Raw genomic sequence first — 22,849 nt, 5'->3', positions numbered from 1 at the left:
ACCGAGGACAAGGGATGAGTAAACGGGGCAAAGAAATAATTGATCATTTATTTATTACATAAGTTAAACATACAAATTCCCAGTCGTTTCCAGACAGGACTTACAACACATCCTGCTGATATCCCAGCTGCACATGAGACTTACCACACAAACTGTGCGAAATAACACTACAACCCGTCACACCCCGCTTAGTGACACTGCAATCGTGGCACACACTGCAAACAATTCGGGTCTCAGCGCAGCTGGGAATCAGTGCTATGTATGGCCTGTGATCTGAGAGATAAAGGGAAGTGGCACAAACAATTAAAATAAAAAACAAAAGAGAGGTTAGTCCGCCCTTACAAAACTTACTCTCAATCAATAACCGCCTCTACGGCTGGACGGACTAACCAAAACAAAATTACAAATCAATCAAAAGAACAAAAAAAGGACAGCAGAGACAGCACAGCTGAAAAACAAAACATTATCAATTAAAATATTACCCAATAAAATAGCAATTTTATAAAACCATTCAAAATCATGAAACTAAAACAAACACTCAATATTGATCAGTTTCCCTGCGCGCAGTCGATCTAGGGCTTGATCAATTCTTCTATTAAAATTTGTGGTCACACTAAAAAAGTCCAATGACACATTAAAAAAATAGGCACATGCAATAGCAAAAGATCCAAACAAAAAATGGCAAAAGTCTCTTACCGACAGTGTACCCACTCGCACCTGAGTGAATTAATTGCCTCTGGTTTTTTCCACAGAAGAGCGCTGACTTCACCCCACACACCCACTACCTTTTCACAGCTCTTCAGCCAATCACCTGGCAGAGAGCAACAAACTGCCAGGTGACACTTGTTACATTAGTAAATTATTTGGACTGTCTTTGGTCACGGGTTTGCTTTTTGATGCATCAGTTTTTGTGTTAAGTGGAATCAGATCTGTACGGTGGTCCTGAGAGGCCAAACGGACTGCAACTTCAGAAAACACTTGCAAAAAGGAAAATGCCTGCAAAAAGAAAAACGCTGCAAAAAGGAAAATGCCTGCAAAAAGAAAAACGGTGCAAAAGCACACACAACACAGCGGAAATGTTTCTGGGGAGACAATAACCCGACCGACCAGTTGCACGAACCAAAACATGCTAACAAGTGCACTGGGACTGGGAGACACTTCAAAGAAGTGGAAGCGGGGCGGCCAAAGAGTAAACTTTCAAAAGTAAGTTCTGAATATTATGTCACTTATTTATGTGCAAATGTTTAATTACAAAGGATATTAAAACATTACTGTTGGCCACATGCCGGCAAAGTTATGTGACATTAGCGATGTTTGTACTTTCAGTGTTTACTTTGTTTTAAAGCCTTTACTTTATTAGGGCTGCCACGATTAGTCGACTAGTCACGATTATGTCGACTATTAAAATCGTCGACGACTAATTTAATAGTCGACGCATCGTTTGAAGCTTTGTAAGATCACAAAGGACGCAGGAATGAGTAGTAGGATTTAAGAGTGTAATAACGGACTGAAACAGAAGATGGCAGCACTGCATGTACAAGGATGCCAGCTGCCGTTAAACCCCGAAGAAGAAGAAGCTGTGTCCCAGAATTCATAGCGCAGCTGTCAACAATGGCGGCAGCTAGTAGTTTTAACTTTACTCTTATTATTCTTTCTGGGTCACAAAATAAACGTTTAACATATTTTCAGGCGAGAATGTAGCTGTGTAAACCTCAAATATCTGCCCAGTTTATCAAGACACCGCATATTTTCAAAAGCGCTCCGACGTTTTCGGAGACGTCTGTTACCCACTAGCTCGTTAGCTAGGCGGGGGCAAGGCTAACTAGAGCCGTGAGAACACCGGACTCCCGGCAAATAGTTTTCAAACCCACCGCTGTCTTTCGCTAGTCAGGTTAAACATATATATAAGTCACTTAGATAACTTAAAAATGTTAGTTTGGCTTTCTTTAGTATTTTATTTGTTCCTGAGTAAATCGGTTTGGCTGAGATTAAAGTTATAGTTTTTGCACAGCTAAAACTGTCAAGCAGACAGCTGATTATCAGAAGTGTGAGACGCTGGAGAATATACTCCGGTGTCCTGTTATATTTTAGAAAGCAAGGAGTTTATTAAACTTCACCGAAACAATCTGCAAATTTCATTAAAAATTAATAAACTACCATCTTGTCTTTATTTTTAGTTAGCACAAACACTTCAAGCTGTAAGCTAATGATAGTTATATAAGACCAGATGCTGCTGGTGCAATAAGCTGTACGCTGTACGTCCAATGGATGATGATCTGATTAGTCGACTAATCGCAAAAATAATCGGTGACTAGTCGACTATCAAAATAATCGTTTGTGGCAGCCCTATACTTTATACGCCATTCGATAGTTGACCTTAATCTTACAGAGAATGTGATGATTTTATGCGTAATTAAAGTCAGTCATATATCCACAAACACGACAAGCTGAAAGTCAGTGATGCTGCTCGGTTTGCAGTCCTGAATATCACGGCACAAGCAGGATTCACTGAATATATGTATAAAACAGTTGTCACAGTGTTAGCTTTATTACACTGATATTTTTTTTGAGACATTCAGTGAGATTCTGGGTGTGCCATAATTGTAGCGACACAAATGACAAGATATTATCTCATGTGCATGTGTGTCATAAACATTATTAAAATGTGTTTGTGTGACACCCTTAGAGTAAACTTGCACTATCTCACTTGCCGGATATCTTTATTTTGTGGAGCACTTTGTTTCTCTTCTGGACTTTTATGTTTTTGTTTTTTTGATATTTATCATTTAGATTTTTGTTGATGTATTTGCTGATTTTGATTTTCTCATTACAGCCTCTACATTGCCCATTTTGAATCTTGTTCACTGTGAGTTTGTGTCTCACAGCTTACTTGTCTTCTGGGTTTTCTGTTTAACTTGGTTAATTATCAAGTCTTTGGTGTGTTGTTTGGGGTTTACTTCCCATTCCTGATTACTGTAATTATGTTCAGCTGTTTCTCATTCCTTTCTCTGTTCTGACTTCCGCAATTAGCTTTTAAGTACAAGTCTTTTTTTTTACAAGTCCCCTTTTTGTTGTCCTGAGTGCATTGATTAATGGACTTTAGGTTGTTTTCGTTTTGTTTTTTTTTTAATAAAAATTACTGCCTTTTGTTCTGTCTCCCTCCCACATCCGGTATTTGTGTCCAAGCAATCGGAAAAAAAAAAAAAAAAAAGAATGTCAGCAAAGGTTCCAGTGATCAGTGCAGTGTTAAATAAATTTACAGTCAGTTTGATTAATCAAAGTTAGTTAAGCTTCAGCTCCTCATAACAAAATCAGTAGAAACAATAAAAACAGAAAAACACAGAACTGATTTAAAAATGATGCTAAGCTTTCCCTTTTGAATTAGATTTGACTGCATGTGTCAGGTTTGCCAAATGGCAGCTAATAGGAGCTAATTGCAGGAGTTCCTGCTATTAGAGCCAGTGAGTTTAGGACTGTTTGTTTATAATGCCAACAGTCCAAACAAAATGGGATTCCTCCCCAAACACACATTTTCCATTTCCTGAACACACAAGGGCTGTGTCCCAATTCAGGGTCTGCACGCTTGAAGTACGCGCACTACGCGTACTACGTACGGTGCGTACTATAAGTACGAGAAGTGCGGAAGTGAGAGGCTTGTGAAATGGGACGGTATACACTTAGTCGTGCTGCTCAGGTTGCCTAGCAACCATGATACTAACCGCGAGACACGTTACATACAGCATTGTTTGACAGAAATGGAGAAAAATGTTTTGTTAGTCATTCATTTTTGTCATGACATCACTGTTGGCAGAGGTATGAAAATGCACAGGAAAATCCGACGTGCATGGCAAACTTCATCAACAGCATTTAGGGAGGAATAAACACACATCAGCCTTCGGCCATTTTTGATGAACGCATACGCCCCCTAGAGCGCGCTAACTTTATTAACAGCCACACAAATGTAAAGCACACATCAAACATAAATAAACCATTTGACTGTCTCCATAATTGAGAGCATTTTCTCTTCTTATTTCAACAATCACTTTGATTAGTTGCGTATCTGAGGCTGAGACCACGGGACTATAAAACATGATTGTTGGGCTTCTTTTCTGTGCTGAACAGTCATGTAAGATTAGTTAGTAATTAATTAGTTAGTTAGTTAATGTTGTTCATGAGACTAAAGTCATCTCACTGTGGTAACTTTAATTATTAAACATTCGCACATAAATAAGTGACGTCATATTCAGTACTTTTGACAGTTCACTCTTCGGCCGCTCCATCTTATTAGGGAAATTCCATATACATAAATGTAAATTTCAAAACTCAACCCCATCATTTAATTTGTTTTTGATTGAAATTGAATATTACTTAAACTCCCTTAAATTAACTTCCAATAAAAAAGGTTTATCATTGATTGAAATTCATTCAGAAATGTTTAACGAATGAGCTGTCACAACTTTCAAGTACAAAGTTGTTATGAAGTCTGTCACATTCCCCCCCTTTTTTCTTTTTTTTTATCCTTTATTTATTTATCCTTCTTATTTCATTGTACTGTATATTGTTACTCTTATTTGCCTTGTATGTCTACTGTACAAACTGAACTGGAATGACTGACTGTTCGCTTTATAAGTTCAATAAAGTTTGGGAAACAAAAAAACAAAAAACCTATTCGGCCGCTCCCTTCTGCCGGCAAAATTATTCAGACCCACCGCCGCGCTATGAATTGTGGGATATATGGGACCACGAAGCGTGCACCGGACCACGCTTGATATTTGGGGAAATCGACGGCGCATTTGGAGTATGCATTTGAAGTACACTTCGAATTGGGACAGCCGTCGTTGCGTGGCGGTGACGTAACCGCACTTGAAATGCGTACTTTTTTCCTGGAAATGTCTCCTAAATTGAACAACTGTTGTCCCCCCCCCCCCCCCCCCCTCTCTCTCTCTCTCTGTGCAGCCATCTCAGACAATGGCATGCTCACCCATATTCCCTTTCCTGACTTCATTAGACACTTACAGGGACATTGTCCCTGAGAATGAGAGGGGTGGAGGTCATTGTTGTGGGATAATTTCCGTTTTCACCACTCACATCTGGTCAGACAGTGGTTTGCGGCACATGACAGAATGCTGGTTGAATATCTCCCTCCCTACTCCCAATTCCTTAATCCCTGAGGAGTTTTTCTCTGCCTGGAGGTAGAAGGTTTATGACCGGCATTCACATGCACAATTGGCCGTGCTAGCAGCCATGGATGCAGCATGTGACGAGATCACAGCAGAGGGTGGATTCGCCACTATAGGAAATACTTTCCTCACTGTATCGCAAGGGATGATATCCGTTGTGATGTAGATGAAAATATGTGGCCAGACAGACAGGAACATCTGGATGTGCTAGAATGATTTACGTATGTTCAGTTACAATATGTACTGTTATATTGTTTACATTTGTGCACAGCTCTACCAAAAGGGTGTTTCTCAGGTTTATTCTAAATACGTGACTGTAGAGTATTTTTCTTTTGCACAATGTTACAAACAGCCTACACAGTAAAAATGTGAAACATGCGTATTCAGTGGAATGTCTAACTTTACTGTAGATTTTACTATAAATGGCTGTGCAAAAAGTGTATAGTGCTGTCTTGAGCATTTTCAGGTAGTGTCACCGAGTTCTGACCTTCTTTTTTCATTGGAAAACACTGAGAGAATACTACATTGTCCATTTGACTATCTTGTTCATAAAGATGGTTTCACGACTTCTCATTTTGATGACAATGGCAGTTTCATTGACACGAATATTTGCTTTTGAGGAATGGATTATCGAATTTGAGCAAGTGGGTTTTGCAGTTTGCACCAATTGTTTTGAGAAATACAGTAACTGTTGTGCAAATGTTAATAGTGATGTGAGCAAAGCACCAAAGCGACTGAGAAAAACTGTAAAACTGATTTAAAACAAATTACTAGTGATGGCCAAACGAAGCTTTCTGAAGCGTTGAAGCTTGTGTTAAAAAACGGTTCATTACTATAAGCTTTTCAATAGTCATCTCTGGTGACATCTGGTGGCCAAAAATATGAAGAGCAGCTTGAATGTACAACTTAGGATGAACTGTTTCATTATGATTGCACACTTTACAGAGCTGAATTGATATTCTGTTTGATATTATGTAATAGTTCCGTCTGATATCAGCCTGATATCAGACAGACCTCAGAACATGTATTTTTGGGTGAAAAAACTAAAGTTATGTCCATTTACCCAATTTCCTTCGGGGTCAACCTTCAGGATCAATAAAGTTTTATTGAATTGAATTGAATTAATAATAGATCATTTTGATGAGTAAGCCTTCCTTGTTTAAACATGTGCCATGGTGTGTGCTCCTTTTGCTTGTGACTTCTTGATGTTTTTTTACTAATAAAAAGAATACACTACATATAACAATCTTATAGGGAATATGCTTGTGCTGTGAGGTCCCTGCCTCTGTGTTTATGTAATTAACCAGCGGACTGGTAGGTTTACATATAATATACTACTATAAATATAACTATATGTCTAGTGTATTTCTTATTTAAATTTTAGACCTGCGAGCAGAACTGCTGATGAACTGTTTTTTTTATTTTAGAATAGGCAGAGCATCCTCCTTTCCTGGCTCCATGTCTCTAATTATGTCACACACTGGTTCAATCTCTCGCACAAAATCACCACCAAAACACCACAAATCCTGCCAATGATTCATTTCCTTATAAACCCTGAATCAGGTATTGAAGCAGTGATGTGCCGAATGAAGCTTGGAAGCTTGGGACGTCATTGATCACTTGACTCTGTTCAGACGAACCAAGCCTCGGCACAATGTTTCTGAAGCACTGTGCTGATTTTTTTTGGGGGGGGGGCACATGCACCAGAGCTTCAGTTTCAAACAGACCATCGTTACCATTGCAATAGCCACCGGCGCACAAGGACCTCAAATTAAAGCAAATGGCTCAAAAATAAAGAAACGGCTCAAGACCCTGTTACGTCCCTCTGCAGCTTCTAATCGTCTCAGTGTTTTCAGCTGGTGCTAATTGGCCACACCTAGTCAGGTGTGGATAAAAGCATACCTGAGGCAAGCTTTCCGGCAGTGCACTAGTCTTTGCCTTGGTGGCACCAGCCATTTTAGCCAACCTGGTTTTCCATTTTAGGGTGAAACCTCTTCTCACCCACACTCTGTTGTTCGTCTCCTTTTTTTTATGTTGCGGCTTTTGAGCCGGGTCGTAACACCCAATACTATTACTTTTTTATTCAATTATATGATAAAATAGGTATTGCATACTTTGAAATGAGTCATTTTCCAAGAGAGAAACTTTGTGAACAGACTCTATCAAATACATTGGTACAGAAAACAAGAAATAAGACTTCTTGACCTTCCTCAGCTTACACTGTCAATGAAACAAAAAGAAGAAGAAGAGGAGGAAGAAGGAGAGTGCAAAAATACTTAAATCTATGGCATAAATGTGAATTTATACTGTCCATTTGTTCAATGTAGGGTTAGTGTTTTGTGGGGGTTGGAGCTTCCACTGTGTGACTGCAACTACAACCCTATTTTTACATACAAAACTTTTATTTTAACTGCTGTAATTGGAGGTGGCCACTGGATGTCAGCAGAGAAGCAAGTTTAAAAAAATGGAAGATAAATGACAGAAAAACAGCGGACATTAAAAAATAATGACACTAACATCATTTTTGTCATGGTCTCGTCCTCCATGTGTGGACCAGCCCTCTGGAGGAGCGGTGGAGAACATTGTGCTGTCTGCAACATGATTCAGTGTGGTCGGTTTGGTGGTGAGTCATGATGGTCTGGGGAGGCATACCCATGGATGGACACACAGACTTTTACAGGCTAGGCAACGTCACCCTGACTGCAATTAGGTATCGTTTTGAAATCCATAGACCCTGACAGGCTTTACCCTGATAAATAAAGCATATATAAAATTCATTTTGCTAAAACCTGGTTGAAGCTTCTATACTGTGGCAGGAGTATTGTTTCCGTCTCAAAATGGCTTGATATAATTCATGAAAGATATTTCTGAGCTATGTTTGACAGATTATGCACCAACAAATAATATGCAACAGTTTAAATACCAGAAATCACTTTTGAAGGAAGATGAAGGAATTGATATAATTGTTTGGGCCCACACTCTCCTGACCTAAATCCACAGAGCACCTCAGGGACAACATGTTTCCATTCATCTGCACCAGGATGCACTTCAGTCTGTCCAGATCTGGGAGGAGATACCCAAAGAGACCGCCTGTTGTTTTATTAGGATCATGCTTCTATGCATACAAGCATGTGGAAGCCATACAAACTACTGAGCACCACTTTGAGTTGCTGCAATAGAGCTTCAGCGAAATGTACTGGCCTGCTGAATCATTTTTTCTCTTTGATCTTCAGGGTGTATTCAGCTGTCTGTAGATTGATCATTTTCAATTCCATCAACCAAGGTTTCGTCATTTTGTTCCTAAAAATTACCCAGTCAATATCAGTATGATATCAGTATGAGCAGTGTATATACATTAAAGAAATGACGTTCTGCAAGTATCTTTATGATATTGCATTATCGTACATGCTATAATCAATCCAGCCCTCTTTGGTTCAATTACTATAGATTGTGGTGTTATATGCTGTGATTTCTGTTGGCTGGTGGTCAGATCTGTTTTGAAAAAGGCATTTTTAATGCCAGTAACAGGCTGTACCCTGATAAATAAAGCATATATAAAAGTCATTTTGCCAAAACCTGGTTGAAGCTTCTATACTGTAGCAGGAGTATTGTTTCTTGTTCAAATTGGCTTGATAATACATCAAAGATATTTCTGAGTTACGTTTGACAGATTATGGACCAACAAATAATGTGCAACAGTTTAAATACCAGACATCACTTTTGGCACATCGGGAGTATTTAAACTGCTGTAAATGACTTGCTGACCTATAATCTCTCAAACAAATCTTTCATGAATAACAAACCACTTTGAGCCAAAAATGACATTTCTATCACAAGGCAGACGCGGCAATCACTTTTTGACAAAATAAATTTTACGTGTTCTTTAAAAAGACTTATTTACATAAAGGATTGTGTCTGTTTTTGAAGACAGAGCTGGTCAGAAGGATTTCAAACAAATATAATACTTGTAAAATTATTATATATGGATATTTTCATAATAAGAAATGAAGGACTAAACAAAAAAGGAAGGAAGGTTTTAAGGACTGATTTACTGGAATAGTATACTTAACCTGGAGTTCATGTTCTGGTCCCAGAAGAGGTTTCTGCATAAATTGTTGTGATTTTGTTCAAAATTCCTTCATTACTCTGTTAACTTGCCCCAGCTGTGTCTCGGCAGTCCTCCTGTAGTTTAACCTTGACAATGTGAGCATCTGCCTTTTTTCCAGAAAGGGTAACAGTCTTACTTGAATTAACAGTCACTAAAAACTGGGAATGTTTTGGTGTTTTTTGTTTTTTGCCCCCATGTGGGTTCAGTTAAGAATACTCCTTTATTCTCTTGGGCTGTGGGCTATGGGTTGGTAGATTTTTGGGCAGTTTATTTTTAAATTATTATTATTTGCAGATTAACTGTGAAACTAGACCACATTTCCAAAAGGAAAGAGCCACTGTACAGTGATGGTGAGTGCAGCTTTTTACTTTTCACTGATTGTTACAGAACAAAATGCCACTCTGGTGCTACATTGAAACAGCAGTTCCTTGAAAGAGTTTCTGCATCTACAATCAACCCTCTAGGAGTTAAGTGAGGAATTCCTCTGGGATGGGGTGGATGGAGGACTTGTAACTTTGATTAAAACCATCTAACTAGCACGATGGGTGGGTCTTTGTTCAGATCTACAGTAATTGTGTAGTTAATGGATGGAAAGCAATTTGGCCTGATAAGAGAATCTCCCATCAACTCCATCCATTAAGAATCACTTGGGTGTTGTATCATCTCTTCATTAAGATAAAACAGCATGTCTTATTTGTCCTGTAAGTTTCACAGCTAAGAATTATGAGATTTGTATGGGAAAGAATCTAAAATAAGAGTCATTGCAGTGATGAACATGTCAGCAACATGAGGGATATAGATTCCTGGGACAGAGGGTGGGTGGATAGGCACAGTGGGATGCAAACTGGGGTTATTTCCAAAACAGTAAGACATTAACACTCACATTTACTCTCTCTCTCTCTCTCTCTCTCTCTCTCTCTCTCTCTCTCTCTCTCTCTCTCACACACACACACACACACACACACACACACACACACACACACACAAATATTTTGGGATGCTTCAGCATGGCTCCCTTCCAGTCTCCATACCAGGTTTTAGCTGATTACCAGAAACAGGGGTCTCCACTGGGTGGAGATGTTTTTTCGAGGAAAAAACAAGGAAAACAAGACAAGAAAAGGCCGTCACGGATGTCTTTTTGGTACTAGAAACTAGATGAACTCTGCACACCTGAACATTTCTCTTACGTGAATATCTGCGGCCTCGACCCCTTTCATGTAAAACATGTGATATCTTGATAAAAGTTGTGAATGAACAGAATTTCACTACTGCCTTTTAATCACTGCCCAAGGGGGAATGTAAGACTGTGTCAGCAGAGGAGAGACTCAGCAGTGTTGTAAGATCGGGTGGGTTTCCGCCCAGTTAAGCGGTTCTAAAGATTTATCGTGCGGGTTAAAATTACGATACAACAACAATCCGGGTGTTTGGGATCATTTTGGCGGTTATTTCTTGCATGTAAATTTTATGGGTTAATTCGAAACAAGTACCATGAGTACAAACACACACACGCGCTCACACACGCACGGCGGTGCAGTGGGACCTACGTACAGTTAAGGTGCTCACGGTGAATAAAGCGCACGGACTCCTATACGTAGTGTACGTATGCAGTGAGTGCAGCACTGATGTGCACGGGTTGCTGTTTGGGTTGCTTTCAAGTGATAGGCGGGACTGTGGTCCAGACCTCTGGCAATAATCTCTCTCTCTCTCTCTCTCTCTCTCGCTCTCTCTCACACACACACACGCACGCACACATTTGTGTGTCTCCGTATGTGTGAGTATGTGTGTCTGCAGTGCCTGTGTTCATTCCTCTTCGACGCTAAGCAGCACAGTGGAGCGTAAACTCGGCTATAGGATCTTTATATTTTGAAGAGTTTTGAATAACTTTTGGGCTGAAAACCATCTGCAATATCTGGCAACACTAGATCCAGATGTTTCACGTTTCCCCTGAGCGCTTTTTGGAGAGGTCTGCTTGACGAGGAGCAGTGACACACTGAACGTTAAACTCAACGATCCATGGCTAAAAGGACGATAAATGCTGTTATATTTGTGTAAAGTATTTTGATTTTGAGCTTTTTTTTCCTTTTGGCTGAGGAGAATGGAGAGGAAACTCAGAGCGGTTGTGCTGCTGGAGATACATTTGCTCTTCGTGTTCTTCTTGCACGGACAGTCTAGTGCAGATAACGAGAATGGTAAGTTAACACACAGGGTCACGGGGGTCATGGATTGTTTATTTTACTGTTTTGATCGAACTTTCTTAAATTATAACTTTAAGTGTGAATTAATCTGTTCACAGTCAGTGGAGCTATAAATGGTATGTGGGGAGTTGTTTTTTGTTTTAGTAAACCCTGGTATTTAAATACTTAAGCTTGATATAATGTCTTTTTAAAAAATCACAATACAAAAGCTGACATGTAATTAATGATTTTTAATGTTCATTCTTGCCCAGTCCCACATTTGTTTATATTGAGTGTTCATTTTCGAAGAAACTATAGTTTTAGTTTTTAAAAAGTTCAAAATCTGACATTTGGAAAGGACAATTTGCCTCTAGCAGTGATTGCTTTTCACCTTGTATGCATGTCCATCTACTTCACAATACTTCAACATAATATAAATACATCTACGAACAACAAAACAAGCTTTTATTGTCATGTTCCATTTCTATCTGGTCCTGAAGCACCAGATATCAGATTTAAAGAGAGTCATAAGTTGAAATTGCAGACAGATGAGATAAGGGTGATCTTGGTTTCAGGTCACTGAGGTCACTGACCAGTAGATCTCTCACACAAAGCTTCACAATCATCATAACCCAGAAATCACAGTACTCTACTCCAGAACTCATGTCATATGGATGTGAATGTGACAGTGTCTCTTATTTCTTTTATAGTAATTGATCTTGTGGAAGCACTAAACCTACCTCACCGAAAAAGTGCGAGCAGCGGCATGATCTACAAACTACGTAACAGAGCACCCCACCTGACACTTCCCGCTGAATATTCTCACTTCCTGTACTCCAACCTTCAGGGTAGCATGGGTGTTCATGTGGTGGGGCGCCAGGCGCCTCGATCCACTGCCACCATCTTTTCTCTTTCGTCTGCATCTTCGCCTATACTCCAGATCATCTCCTCCACTGTCAATAACACCCTGCGTGTGGACTACCAGGTTGAAGGAAGAGCGCACGACTTTGCCAGCATTAACCTTCTGGACACAAACCCTTTTGCAAGTGAAAAGTGGGGTCATCTGGCTGTGAGCCTGGAGCCTGACAGACTGGCATTTTTTGTGGACTGTCAAGAAGCTGCAGTTTTTCCAATAGAAAATGAGAACAGGATCAACCTAGAACTGCCTCAAGATGTTCTCATCACTCTTGGCAGCACATTAGGGAAGAGAAGCAGTAAATTTAGTGTGAGTTTACTTTGCTTACTGCATATTTGCTTCCACACAGAGAACATAGAGAGACATCATCTGAACTTCTTTATTAACAGTACTCTGTTTGTATTTTACACAATACTAGGTATTGTCCTATAAACCTTGTAATCGAAGGAGACTGTCTTTTGTTGAAAATAGTACCAGGAAATATAGTCAGCTTAGATTTACCGTGTGCATAATTACAAATAAAACATCAGATAGTATATCCAAGTATATGCAGTATATCCATAATCAATGCCATTATTCTACATAACAAATACATTATATGTTTTATGTACTGACTGTATTTTTTCAAATGCAGGGATATTTGAAGGCAGCAGAAATTTCACTGAAAGCATATCCAAGGCGCCCATGGAGCTGCAATCTTACAGGTAAGAGCAGATTCCATCTCTCCGTCCGTCACAGTTTTTATAGGAAGGTGGGGTTACATCCTGGAACGGTCACCTGTCGATTGCAGACATAATGTATAGAAACAGACAACCATTCACAATCACAATCACGCCGATCACCAATTACCCAGTAGCCCTAAGAAATATGTGAATATATGAAGCCAGAATATGTGAAACAGAGTACTCACACAGGCAGTGGTGCAGTGAGGCCTACCAAGGTTTTTAGCAGATGATTTGATGTTCCTGGCGACGGGGTCTAGTAACTGACTAACTTCCTATTATTGCAAAGTGGAAGCAGCTAAGAACCACAGCAACTCAGAGGGTTGCAGACCAGATAAAGTTAAAGAGCGAGGTCGGCAAGTGCTCAGGAGCATGATGTGTCAAAGTCACCAACTCTCTGCAGAGTTTCAAACCTCTTCTGAGCGCAAACACTGTGGACCCAGAGCTTCATGGCATATGTTTGCATGGCTGAGCACCGCCTGTAAGCTTAATGTGTAGGTGGCCCAGTACTTTTGACCATATAGTGTATGATGATATCATTCTGCCATTTGGTCAGAACTTATAATGTGTCAAAAATGTAGTATATTTCACTTCTGAGGAGTTCCACCATTTGACTGATTCTTATTTTAGATCATCTATTTCCTCCAGATGCACATGACCCAGATTCCCAGACTGACTCCAGCAAACCTCACAATGATTTACCCAGTAAACTTCAAACAAACCACAGATCACAGGACCAAACCAGCTATCATCCTCAGGAGATCCAGAGTGATCAGATGCAGGGAGCTGAGCCTCCTCGAGGTGATAATTCTGCTTCTCAGGAACAGAAAGATGAGACACTGAGGGAGCTGGAGAGCCAGATGACAAAGCTGACTAATGAGTTGGGCATCATAAGAGAGCAGGTAAAGATCACACTTGGTGTATGAGTTTTCATGAAAAATGATATAATGAAACATAATTGCAGGGTACACTAAGATTTTTTTGTTTGTGTGTTTGTTTTATAACAGAACAAAAACCTACAAAATCGTGTAAAATTCCTGGAGTTATGTCTGAAGGACCATTGCAGAGAAGGTGACTAAGCTTCTGTCTGTTTGTGAGATCTGTCACGGGTGTTTTATGTTATTGTTTTGTTTTTTCAAATTTTAAATTCGTTGTATTCACGAAGATACGGAGAAAATGTAAATATGTCTTTGTGTCTCCTGTCAGCAACAATATTGCACATAATTAGTAGCTCTTTACTGATAGCTATCACGGCTTTTGTTTTTCCTGGGGGACACAAACAGAACAGGCAGGTATTTTTGACCCACACTGAAGTCAACTAGACTAGCTTCATAAAATGTTTATGAAGAACACTGCTGTCCAACCTCTGTGTGGTGAAAATGTATTCAGGGCCTTTCAACAATGCTACTGACACAATTATACATGAAAAGATTGGCATTAAATTTGTGTTTCTCAGAGATTCCTTAAGAGAATTCCTCCTTCCTCCTCTGTGTATGTCTGTTATACTGTCTGTAAATATAAAATCTCATAAGGTTTTGAATGATCGCTGATAAAACTTTGTAAAAGTCCAGCGTGGGGTGATGTTAACAATCCTTTAAAATTTGGCTTAGATCCACCGAGGTCTTCAAGGTGAACTTTATTGGTGAAAAACTGACAAAAAGCCTAATAAATTAGAAACTATAATTCTTAAGTGTGGTGTGTATTGTCAATGTAGAGAAAGTACCATATAAAGATTTAAAATATGTCAGATTTGACCTCTGACCTTTCCTTCAAGATCAATAGATTGATCCAAAGGTCAAAGTGATGATAATGCTACATAGAACTATTTAAAACTTTTTTTCTTACTGCCATTATTTGTGTTGACAACATATAAGTATAAAATAGGGCATATGGGGATTTTAAGTATTGCGATCGTGGCTCAAGAGTTGGGAGTTCGCCTTGTAATTGGAAGGTTGCCGGTTCGAGCCCCGGCTTGGACAGTCTCAGTCGTTGTGTCCTTGGGCAAGACACTTCATCCGTTGCCTACTGGTGGTGGTCAGAGGGCCCGGTGGCGCCAGTGTCCGGGAGCCTCGCCTCTGTCAGTGCGCCCCAGGGTGGCTGTGGCTACAATGTAGCTTGCCATCACCAATGTGTGAATGGGTGGATGACTGGTTGTGTAAAGCGCTTTGGGGTCCTTAGGCACTAGTAAAAGCGCTACACAAATACAGACCATTTACATTACTTTTTACCTCTGATCTTTTCTTCAAGGTTAAATAAGGTCAAGCTTTCATAAAATGGCTTTTATCTTTTAAACTATGTTTAAAATTCTACTGCATTTGTTTGTATTGGCAACATTTGGGAAATGATCATTTGCATCCAAATATGTCTTACTTGACTATTTCCTTATGTTGAATTACATGGCAGAGCTTCAGAACGGCTTGAGGTTGGTCACAATTGCTAATGAAGGCAAGCTTAGAAGCCACCTTCTTTCAGGTTTTGTATTACTATAGCTTTCTTTTAGTTTCTAATAGTGTATGAAGTATTCTCTTTCATTGTCATCGGCTTTTGATTTGTTATTTACAGAATGCAAACCTTTAGTCTCATATATGGTAGTCAGTGGATTTTATCACCCTTTCCTGTTCAAGTTTATGTATCTTATTGTGTTTTATATTTTCTGTCTGTATCTACATAGTAAACCAAAATTTTGGATTTGCGTCAAACTACTTCTTAGTTCAATTTTTAGACAGAATTTCTAGGCATAGCCAGATAGCAGGAGGGTTCCTCTTTGGTGGCCTCAGAATCTCATCTCTGCTATTTGCAGATGATGTGGTTCTGTTGGCTTCATCGGGTGATGTCCTCCAGCATGCTGGAGCAGTTCACAGTCAAATGTAAAGCGGCAGGAATGAAAATCAGCACCTGAGGCCATGGTTTTCAGCCAGCAAAAAGTAGAATGCCCATCCCGGGCCGGGGACGAGTTGCTGCCCCTACTCTGTGAAGTCTTCCTCCTCTCCCCTGGGAACAGCACTAATTTCCTCTCATTTGGTCCCTGTTGGAAATAGTGCATGTTGGGAGGATGCTGTATCAGCAAACAAAGGCAAGGGTTCCATTACATGTGTAAACATTTAAAATCAAGGCATCTCTTATGTGAGCAGAAGAAAATGACAAGTTCAGCAAATTATAAAAAACAGCATATGTGTTTTCACCTCTGTACTTCTCAATTCCATATAATGCGTCACTTGTAGTGACAACATAGAAATGATCTCTGCAGTACCTCTTAGATTCATTAGATTCATTCTCATTCTCTACTTTTTTTTGGGGGGGGGGGGGGGTGATTATGTGTATACGGCTGTCTTATGAACATGGGCACAAACGATCCACATCATCGCCCAAAGGGTATGAGAAAGCCAGGAAAATACTGGGAAAAAAGGATTTCAAATGGTTTCGTTCCATCATCAGAAAAAAACTATCCAAACAACAATATGTCTATCTTTTAACTGAATAATTTGTCAGTAATGTGTTGCTACACTGAAACTAAGCAGTTCCTGCGCGTTCTCCTTGGTGCATTTGAAGAAACTGTGTAAAAATACATGTGCATATGAAACAAAGACATGGGGCTTTTGCCGATGTTGGACTAGCCTCATTAAGGATTCCTTTAATTAAGTATTCTCTTGATTTTCCCATTTTTTCCCCCACATTTAGCCCACTGTCCCCTTTCTTACACCCCACTGACCTACCTTTGGCACTTGCTTCATTGCTAGTACATACGTAGAGCAGACAGCTGCAAGGGCACCATGATTACACACACTTGTGGACTCACACTTTTAGCAAATGCATTCTTGGCTTGCTAAAGGAAATGCCTTTAGGCACAGTAGGCAGCTTTACTAACCTCTTGTTTGCGCGGTGATTATTGCCTTCTCTTGCACACAAACACATTGTTTGAGTCATTACATTGATTAAAGGCTGAAATACCCAAGGTCAGCAAATTATATTCAACGAGGAATGTAAATGCTTATAATAAATGTGACTTTTCTCTTCAGTGATTGCTGTACTATAAACATAATCTTTTAAATGGACAAAGACATAATAGAGGAAGTTATTAAGACCGTGATTTCATCTGTTTGGTAGGGAATCCCTCAGAAAACTAACATTCTGTTTCGCACACAGTAAATATCCTGCAGTGTTAATAGACTTGTCTGACTTAACGTCGGAAAGTATGAAGACAATTCTGGTTATGGTTACAGTCCATAAAATGCGTATGCGTGTGTAAAGGCAAGCCCGTGTATATCACATGAGAACCATGCTGTTTGTTATTACTGGAAAGGGAGCAAAGCCAGATGTTCATCAGTGACTCAGTGAGAAAAGGTAAAGAAAACCTGTGGAGACAGACAGAGATGGCAGAGGGTGGCACCAGAAAAATTTAGATTTTCTTATTTACAGTATACACTCCAGCATAAACACAACCAAAGAGCAGAGTCAAGCAACTGGCAAGGTTTATTTACAACAAGATTTCAACTTGTAAACTTCAATAGGAAATGAAAGCTTTACTGCTTGTAAAAACACAGTATTTAGCTATGTTAAAAACAGCACTAATGAGGCAGGCAGTGAGTTGCAGGTACAGGAAGCAAGCCATGGGCAGAATCAGAGGTGATCGATCCAACAAAGAGTAAAGAGAAAAAGGTTGACAGAGAGACACAGAGAAAGAAAGCAGAATAAAACTCCAAGCCTGCATAAAATCCTAACTTACAATTAAAGACGCAGAAAAAAATTGTGATCTAAAGACTTTGTTTGATTTCCAGGGGTCCAGTCAGATTGTCCTTTTCACAATGGGTCCAACTGTACTGAAGATCGCTGTCAGACAAGAGCGTGTAATGTACGTGTTTGATATTCAGTCGCAACAAAATAATAATGAAAAACAATAAATGAACCTAAAGAAATCTGCTGGTCCTGTTTCCTGTTCATTGCTTATGTTATGTTTATTTTTCTTCATTTAAATAGGAGGATAACAGGCAGTGCCCTCAACAGCCGTGCGCTCCTCAAAACTGCCCAGGAGAGAATGTACCTGACTGTCAGAGAAGAACATGTAATGTGAGTATTTAATAATTAACCACAACAGATGATTTTCAAACACATTTAATGAGCTCAAACAACCTTTCTCACACTGTTTTCTGTTGATTCTTTCTCTCATTTTTGTTTCTCTTCATTTAAATAGGAGGATAACAGGCAGTGCCCTCAACAGCCGTGCCGTCCTCAAAACTGCCCGCAGGAAAATGTACCTGACTGTCAGACACGAACGTGTGATGTGAGTATTTCATATTTTTCCATAAGAAATGGAAAAATGTTTAATAAGTTTGAAGAAGTCTTCTGCTCCTATTTTCCATTCCTTTTTTCTTATTTTTTCATTTTAATAGGAGGATAACAGGCAGTGTCCTCAACAGCGATGCCCTAATCAAGACTGCAGAGAGGAGAATGTACCTGACTGTCAGACAAGAACGTGTAATGTGAGTATTTAATAATTAACCACATGACAGTCAAAAACATTTAATGAATTTAAAGAACTTTTCTGGCACTGCTTTCAGTTCATTCTTTCAAAGAGCGATATAAAAGACCCCTGTGAGTATACGATCAAGGGAACAATTCATCCTGCGTAGGGTATGGTCACCAGGGCCCCGCCCTGAAGCCAGGCCCGGGGAGGGTGCCTGAAGGTGAGCGTCTGGTGGCCACTTGTGTGTTCTCAGAATCAAATCCCTGCTTTTTGCAGTTGATGTTGTTCTGTTGCCTTCATCGGGCGATGGCCTCCAGCTCGCACCGGAATGGTTCGCAGCAGTCAAGTGTGAAGCAATGAAAATGAGAATCAGCACCTCCAAATCTCAGGCCATGGTCCTCAGCTGGAAAAAGGGGAAGTGCCCACTCTGGTCAGGGACGAGTTCCTGCCCCAAGTGGAGGAGTTTCTTGAAGTCTTGTTCACGAGTGACGAGAGAAGGGAGCGGGAGATCTACAGACGGGTTGGTGTTGTGGCTACAGTGATGGGGATGTTGTACCGGTCCTTTCTTGGTGAAGAGAGGGCTGAGTGTAAACGTGAAGCTCTCCATTTACCGGTTGAACGAGATTCCAACCCTAACCTATGGTCACGAGCTGTGGGTAGTGACTGAAGGAACAGATTACGGACACAAGCGGCAGAAATGAGCTTCCTTTGAAGGGTGGCTGGCCTCTCCCTTAGAGATAATGCGCAAAAAGATGGATGGATGGATCTTTCTCTCATTTTACTTTCTTTTCATTTAAATAGGAGGATAACAGGCAGTGCCCTCAACAGCCAAGCCCTCCTCAAAACTGCCCACAGGAAAATGTACCTGACTGTCAGACACGAACATGTGATGTGAGTATTTCATTCTTTTCCATAATAAACAACAATCAAAAATATTTAATAAGGTTGAAGAAGTCTGCTGGTCCCATTTTCCATTAGTTTTTTTTTATTTTTTTGTTTGTCTTCCTTTTAATAATAGGATAACAGGCAGTGCCCTCAACAGCCATGCCCTAATCAAGACTGCAGAGAGGAAAATGTAACTGGCTGTCAGACACGAACGTGTGATGTGAGTATTTCATATTTTTCCATAATAAATAACAATCAAAAATATTTAATAAGCTTGAAGAATTCTGCTGGTCCTATTTTCCATTCCTTTTTTCTCAATTTTTGTTTGTCTTCCTTTTAATAATAGGATAACAGGCAGTGCCCTCAACAGCCATGCCCTAATCAAGACTGCAGAGAGGAAAATGTACCTGGCTGTCAGACACAAACGTGCAATGTAAGTATTTGATGTTTACTTCATAATAAATGACAATCAAAAATATTAAATAAGCTTAAGAAGTCTTTTGGCCCTTTTTTCCATTCCTTTTCTCATTTTGTGTTTCTCTTAATTTGAATAGGAGGATAACAGGGAGTGCCCCCCTCAAGACTGCCCACAGGGGAATGTACCTGGAGGCTGTGCCCAGCAAATCACAGGTAAGTACAGAGAAGATAAAGCATACTAAACAATACATTTGAGAGGAACTAAACTTGCCTATTTGGCAAGGTACACATTCATTCATTTTATGCACACTGGTAACTCTGTCTGGCATTCATTGTATCATTTCTTTTTATTTCTTTTGGCTGGTCCCTTTAGGGGTCACCACAGCAGAGCATCTCCCTCCATCTCACCCTATCCCTTGCATCCTCTTCTGTCATACCAACCATCTGCATGTACCCCTTCACCACATCCATGCTTTTTACTGTATCACCCATGGTGCATAACTTGTAAGCCTACACTGGCATTTTTATAGCTATCCAAAATAATTCTGCGTTCCACTTTTTTACTATAACAAATAGCATGTGCTGTCCTAATCACATATACTCAAATTTCCAGTTGTCAATGTCACAAAAATTGACAGGACTCAACAAATATGAAAACAAATGGACCTTCTTGTTGGTTTCGGGTTGTTAGGAACTCTGTACTGAGAATCTTTCTTGCAGAAAGGTTTAGGGTGGATAAAAATCTGTTTAGATGTACAGATTAATATCTTCATACCTAGAAGCACAGGAATAGTACAATAATGTGATGTGTGTTTACAGGTTGCACCCATTCTGGTGTAAATTATAACAATGGAGACTCTTGGAGGTCGGTGGAGAGTCCTTGTGATATCTGCCAGTGTTTGGTGGGTCTGACAGCAACTACATGCTCAGGTTTTCATCTGGTCACTCACCTTCATCTCTAATAATGCTGTTCACTCTTCATCACAGGATGGTTATGTTCACTGTGAGAGGGAGCAGTGTTACACTCCCTGTAGAAACCCTACTGCTCCTCCTCCAAATACCTGCTGTCCAGTCTGTGAAGGTGGGCTTAATTGCCTTGTGTAATAAGGTTTGTATATGTGTTAGACTGTAGAGGCATAATGTGTCTATTTGTGTGTCTTGTAGGCTGTGATGTGAATGGACATGAAGTCCCTAATGGAGCTGTGATCCCTGTTGGAGACCCCTGTGAAGAGTGTAGATGTGAGGTGTGTCTATAAGTTACAATTAAATTTGACTTTCGTGTGTGTAAATGAATTGAGGATCATTTTTTTTTTGTTCTTTCTCTCAAAGAATGGAAATATGGTGTGTTCACGCGTTCGCTGTTCTGCTCCATCTTGTAACAATCCAGTATATCATGCTGGGGAGTGTTGTCCACGGTAACAAGCCCGCCTACCACCATCATCCGTATCATATTTAAGCCTGTACAGTTTCACCTTTTTTGTTGTTTTTAAATATATTTAATCAATGTTTACGTGAACCTGTAGATGCGAGCAGTGTGAATATGAGTCCGAAGTGTATGTGAATGGAGAGAGGTTCACCTCAAAGAGAGACCCCTGCCTCCAATGCTACTGCTCTGTGAGTTTAAACTGACAAAGTCTGAATAAAAATGTATCAAAACTTACAGAGTAGCCATGATATTTGTGACAACTAAGGTTAAAAGAATAAGTGATACATATTCAATTTCTTCGCTAGGCAGGTCAAGTGTCATGTGAACACATGGCTGCATTATGTCCTACACCACAGTGTACTCATCCAGCTAAGCACAGAGGAGAATGTTGTGCCTCATGCAATGGTCAGTGTCAAAATATGCATCTAGTTCCCTCTACATTTCAACTTTCACAGAAACAACCAATCAGCTATCTGTGTTTGTTCCTCCAGAGTGTGAGTATGAACAGAGGGTGTATGCTGATGGGGAAATTTTCAGCCCTTCTGGGGGTGGACCCTGCCTGCATTGCAGGTGTAAGGCAAGTTTATGCAATATACACCCAAAGAAAGTGTGTGTCTAGTGCAAAAATCTCTTTGTTTTTTCACTCAAGAGGAGGCATGATTCTTCATTTGTTTCATGCATTTTTCTTTTCTAGATCATAGCACTTTTTATGCCCATTAATATCTTTGACATTTCTTTTGTTGCTTCTCTGGTTTAGAGTGGAAATGTAATTTGCAACGAAGAAAAGTGCCCTCCTGTCCGCTGCTCCAATCCAATTAGACACCCACATCTTTGTTGTCCAGTCTGCAAAAGTAACTTCTGACTCATACACATTTAGAGTGCAGGTTCATACGAGTGAGTGTCCTGTATGAAAACCTTCTTTTCTCATTGCAGCATGTGAACTGGATGGAGTGGAATATGATGAGGGGTCCAACTGGCAGCCTGAGGGTCCTTGTTCCAGCTGTACCTGTGCAAATGGAGAGGCCTTATGCACACGCACACAGTGTGCTGCCAACAACTGTCTGCATCCCACCAGGATTACTGGTAAGACTGTGACCCTAACTCTTATAAATGCTATATTTATTACACATTAATTGAAATATGTCTTTTTTGTTTTGTTTTAATTTTGATGATTAGGCCGTGTGTCTGGTGAAAATCAGGCATCTATATATCAAACTATGATCAGTCAAGCCAGCCTACTCGGCAAAGGCTTACTCTCCTTGAGGAGTGTGGACATTTTCAAGTCAGCAGGCTTCCCCATGAGTGTGGTTGTGTCTGCTGAACTTTGTGAAATGAATGTGTAAAATATTACGTTTATGTTTCTTAATTAAATTATGGAAAAAATGAACTTTTTCACAAATTCCACATTTTTTGAGATACTTTAACAAACTGAATACTCTGTCTCGTTTTTTAGGCTCCTGTTGTTCAGTCTGTGACAGCTGCACTTATAACCAACGTGTCTATAGCAATGGTCAGAGTTTCGCGACCCCTGACCAACCTTGCCACACCTGCACTTGTCTG

General features: G+C 40.0%; 1 protein-coding gene across 7 annotated transcripts in view; it reads left to right on the top strand.

The window, feature by feature from the left end:
- The first annotated feature begins 1,110 nt into the window (after window positions 1-1,110).
- The window catches only part of kcp (kielin cysteine rich BMP regulator), a 40,196-nt gene continuing 18,457 nt past the window's right edge, over window positions 1,111-22,849 (top strand). The window contains exons 1-25 of one of the 7 annotated variants that reach the window (XM_026176078.1): window positions 9,350-9,411; window positions 9,583-9,638; window positions 11,383-11,477; window positions 12,173-12,687; window positions 13,013-13,082; window positions 13,731-14,002; window positions 14,108-14,171; window positions 17,876-17,949; window positions 18,075-18,164; window positions 18,289-18,378; window positions 18,488-18,577; window positions 19,363-19,452; window positions 19,580-19,666; window positions 19,793-19,879; window positions 20,001-20,076; window positions 20,683-20,765; window positions 20,851-20,944; window positions 21,028-21,107; window positions 21,193-21,278; window positions 21,387-21,477; window positions 21,595-21,694; window positions 21,781-21,866; window positions 22,047-22,140; window positions 22,223-22,372; window positions 22,743-22,849. In XM_026176078.1, coding sequence (XP_026031863.1) covers window positions 11,384-11,477; window positions 12,173-12,687; window positions 13,013-13,082; window positions 13,731-14,002; window positions 14,108-14,171; window positions 17,876-17,949; window positions 18,075-18,164; window positions 18,289-18,378; window positions 18,488-18,577; window positions 19,363-19,452; window positions 19,580-19,666; window positions 19,793-19,879; window positions 20,001-20,076; window positions 20,683-20,765; window positions 20,851-20,944; window positions 21,028-21,107; window positions 21,193-21,278; window positions 21,387-21,477; window positions 21,595-21,694; window positions 21,781-21,866; window positions 22,047-22,140; window positions 22,223-22,372; window positions 22,743-22,849 — 2,670 coding nt within the window. In that variant the 5' untranslated portion in view covers window positions 9,350-9,411; window positions 9,583-9,638; window position 11,383. Of the gene's footprint in view, window positions 1,204-9,349; window positions 9,412-9,582; window positions 9,639-10,365; window positions 10,430-10,579; window positions 10,635-11,382; window positions 11,478-12,172; window positions 12,688-13,012; window positions 13,083-13,730; window positions 14,003-14,107; window positions 14,172-17,875; window positions 17,950-18,074; window positions 18,165-18,288; window positions 18,379-18,487; window positions 18,578-19,362; window positions 19,453-19,579; window positions 19,667-19,792; window positions 19,880-20,000; window positions 20,077-20,682; window positions 20,766-20,850; window positions 20,945-21,027; window positions 21,108-21,192; window positions 21,279-21,386; window positions 21,478-21,594; window positions 21,695-21,780; window positions 21,867-22,046; window positions 22,141-22,222; window positions 22,373-22,742 lie in introns of those variants that run through there. The other 6 variants (XM_026176079.1, XM_026176076.1, XM_026176080.1 and 3 more) reach the window with 6 other exon arrangements.

The sequence above is a fragment of the Astatotilapia calliptera genome, chromosome 7 (assembly GCF_900246225.1).
Source record: "Astatotilapia calliptera chromosome 7, fAstCal1.2, whole genome shotgun sequence".
In the NCBI taxonomy this organism is placed as follows: domain Eukaryota; kingdom Metazoa; phylum Chordata; class Actinopteri; order Cichliformes; family Cichlidae; genus Astatotilapia; species Astatotilapia calliptera.
Note: the sequence above shows the minus strand (reverse complement) of the source record. Positions and strands in the feature narration are given on the sequence as shown.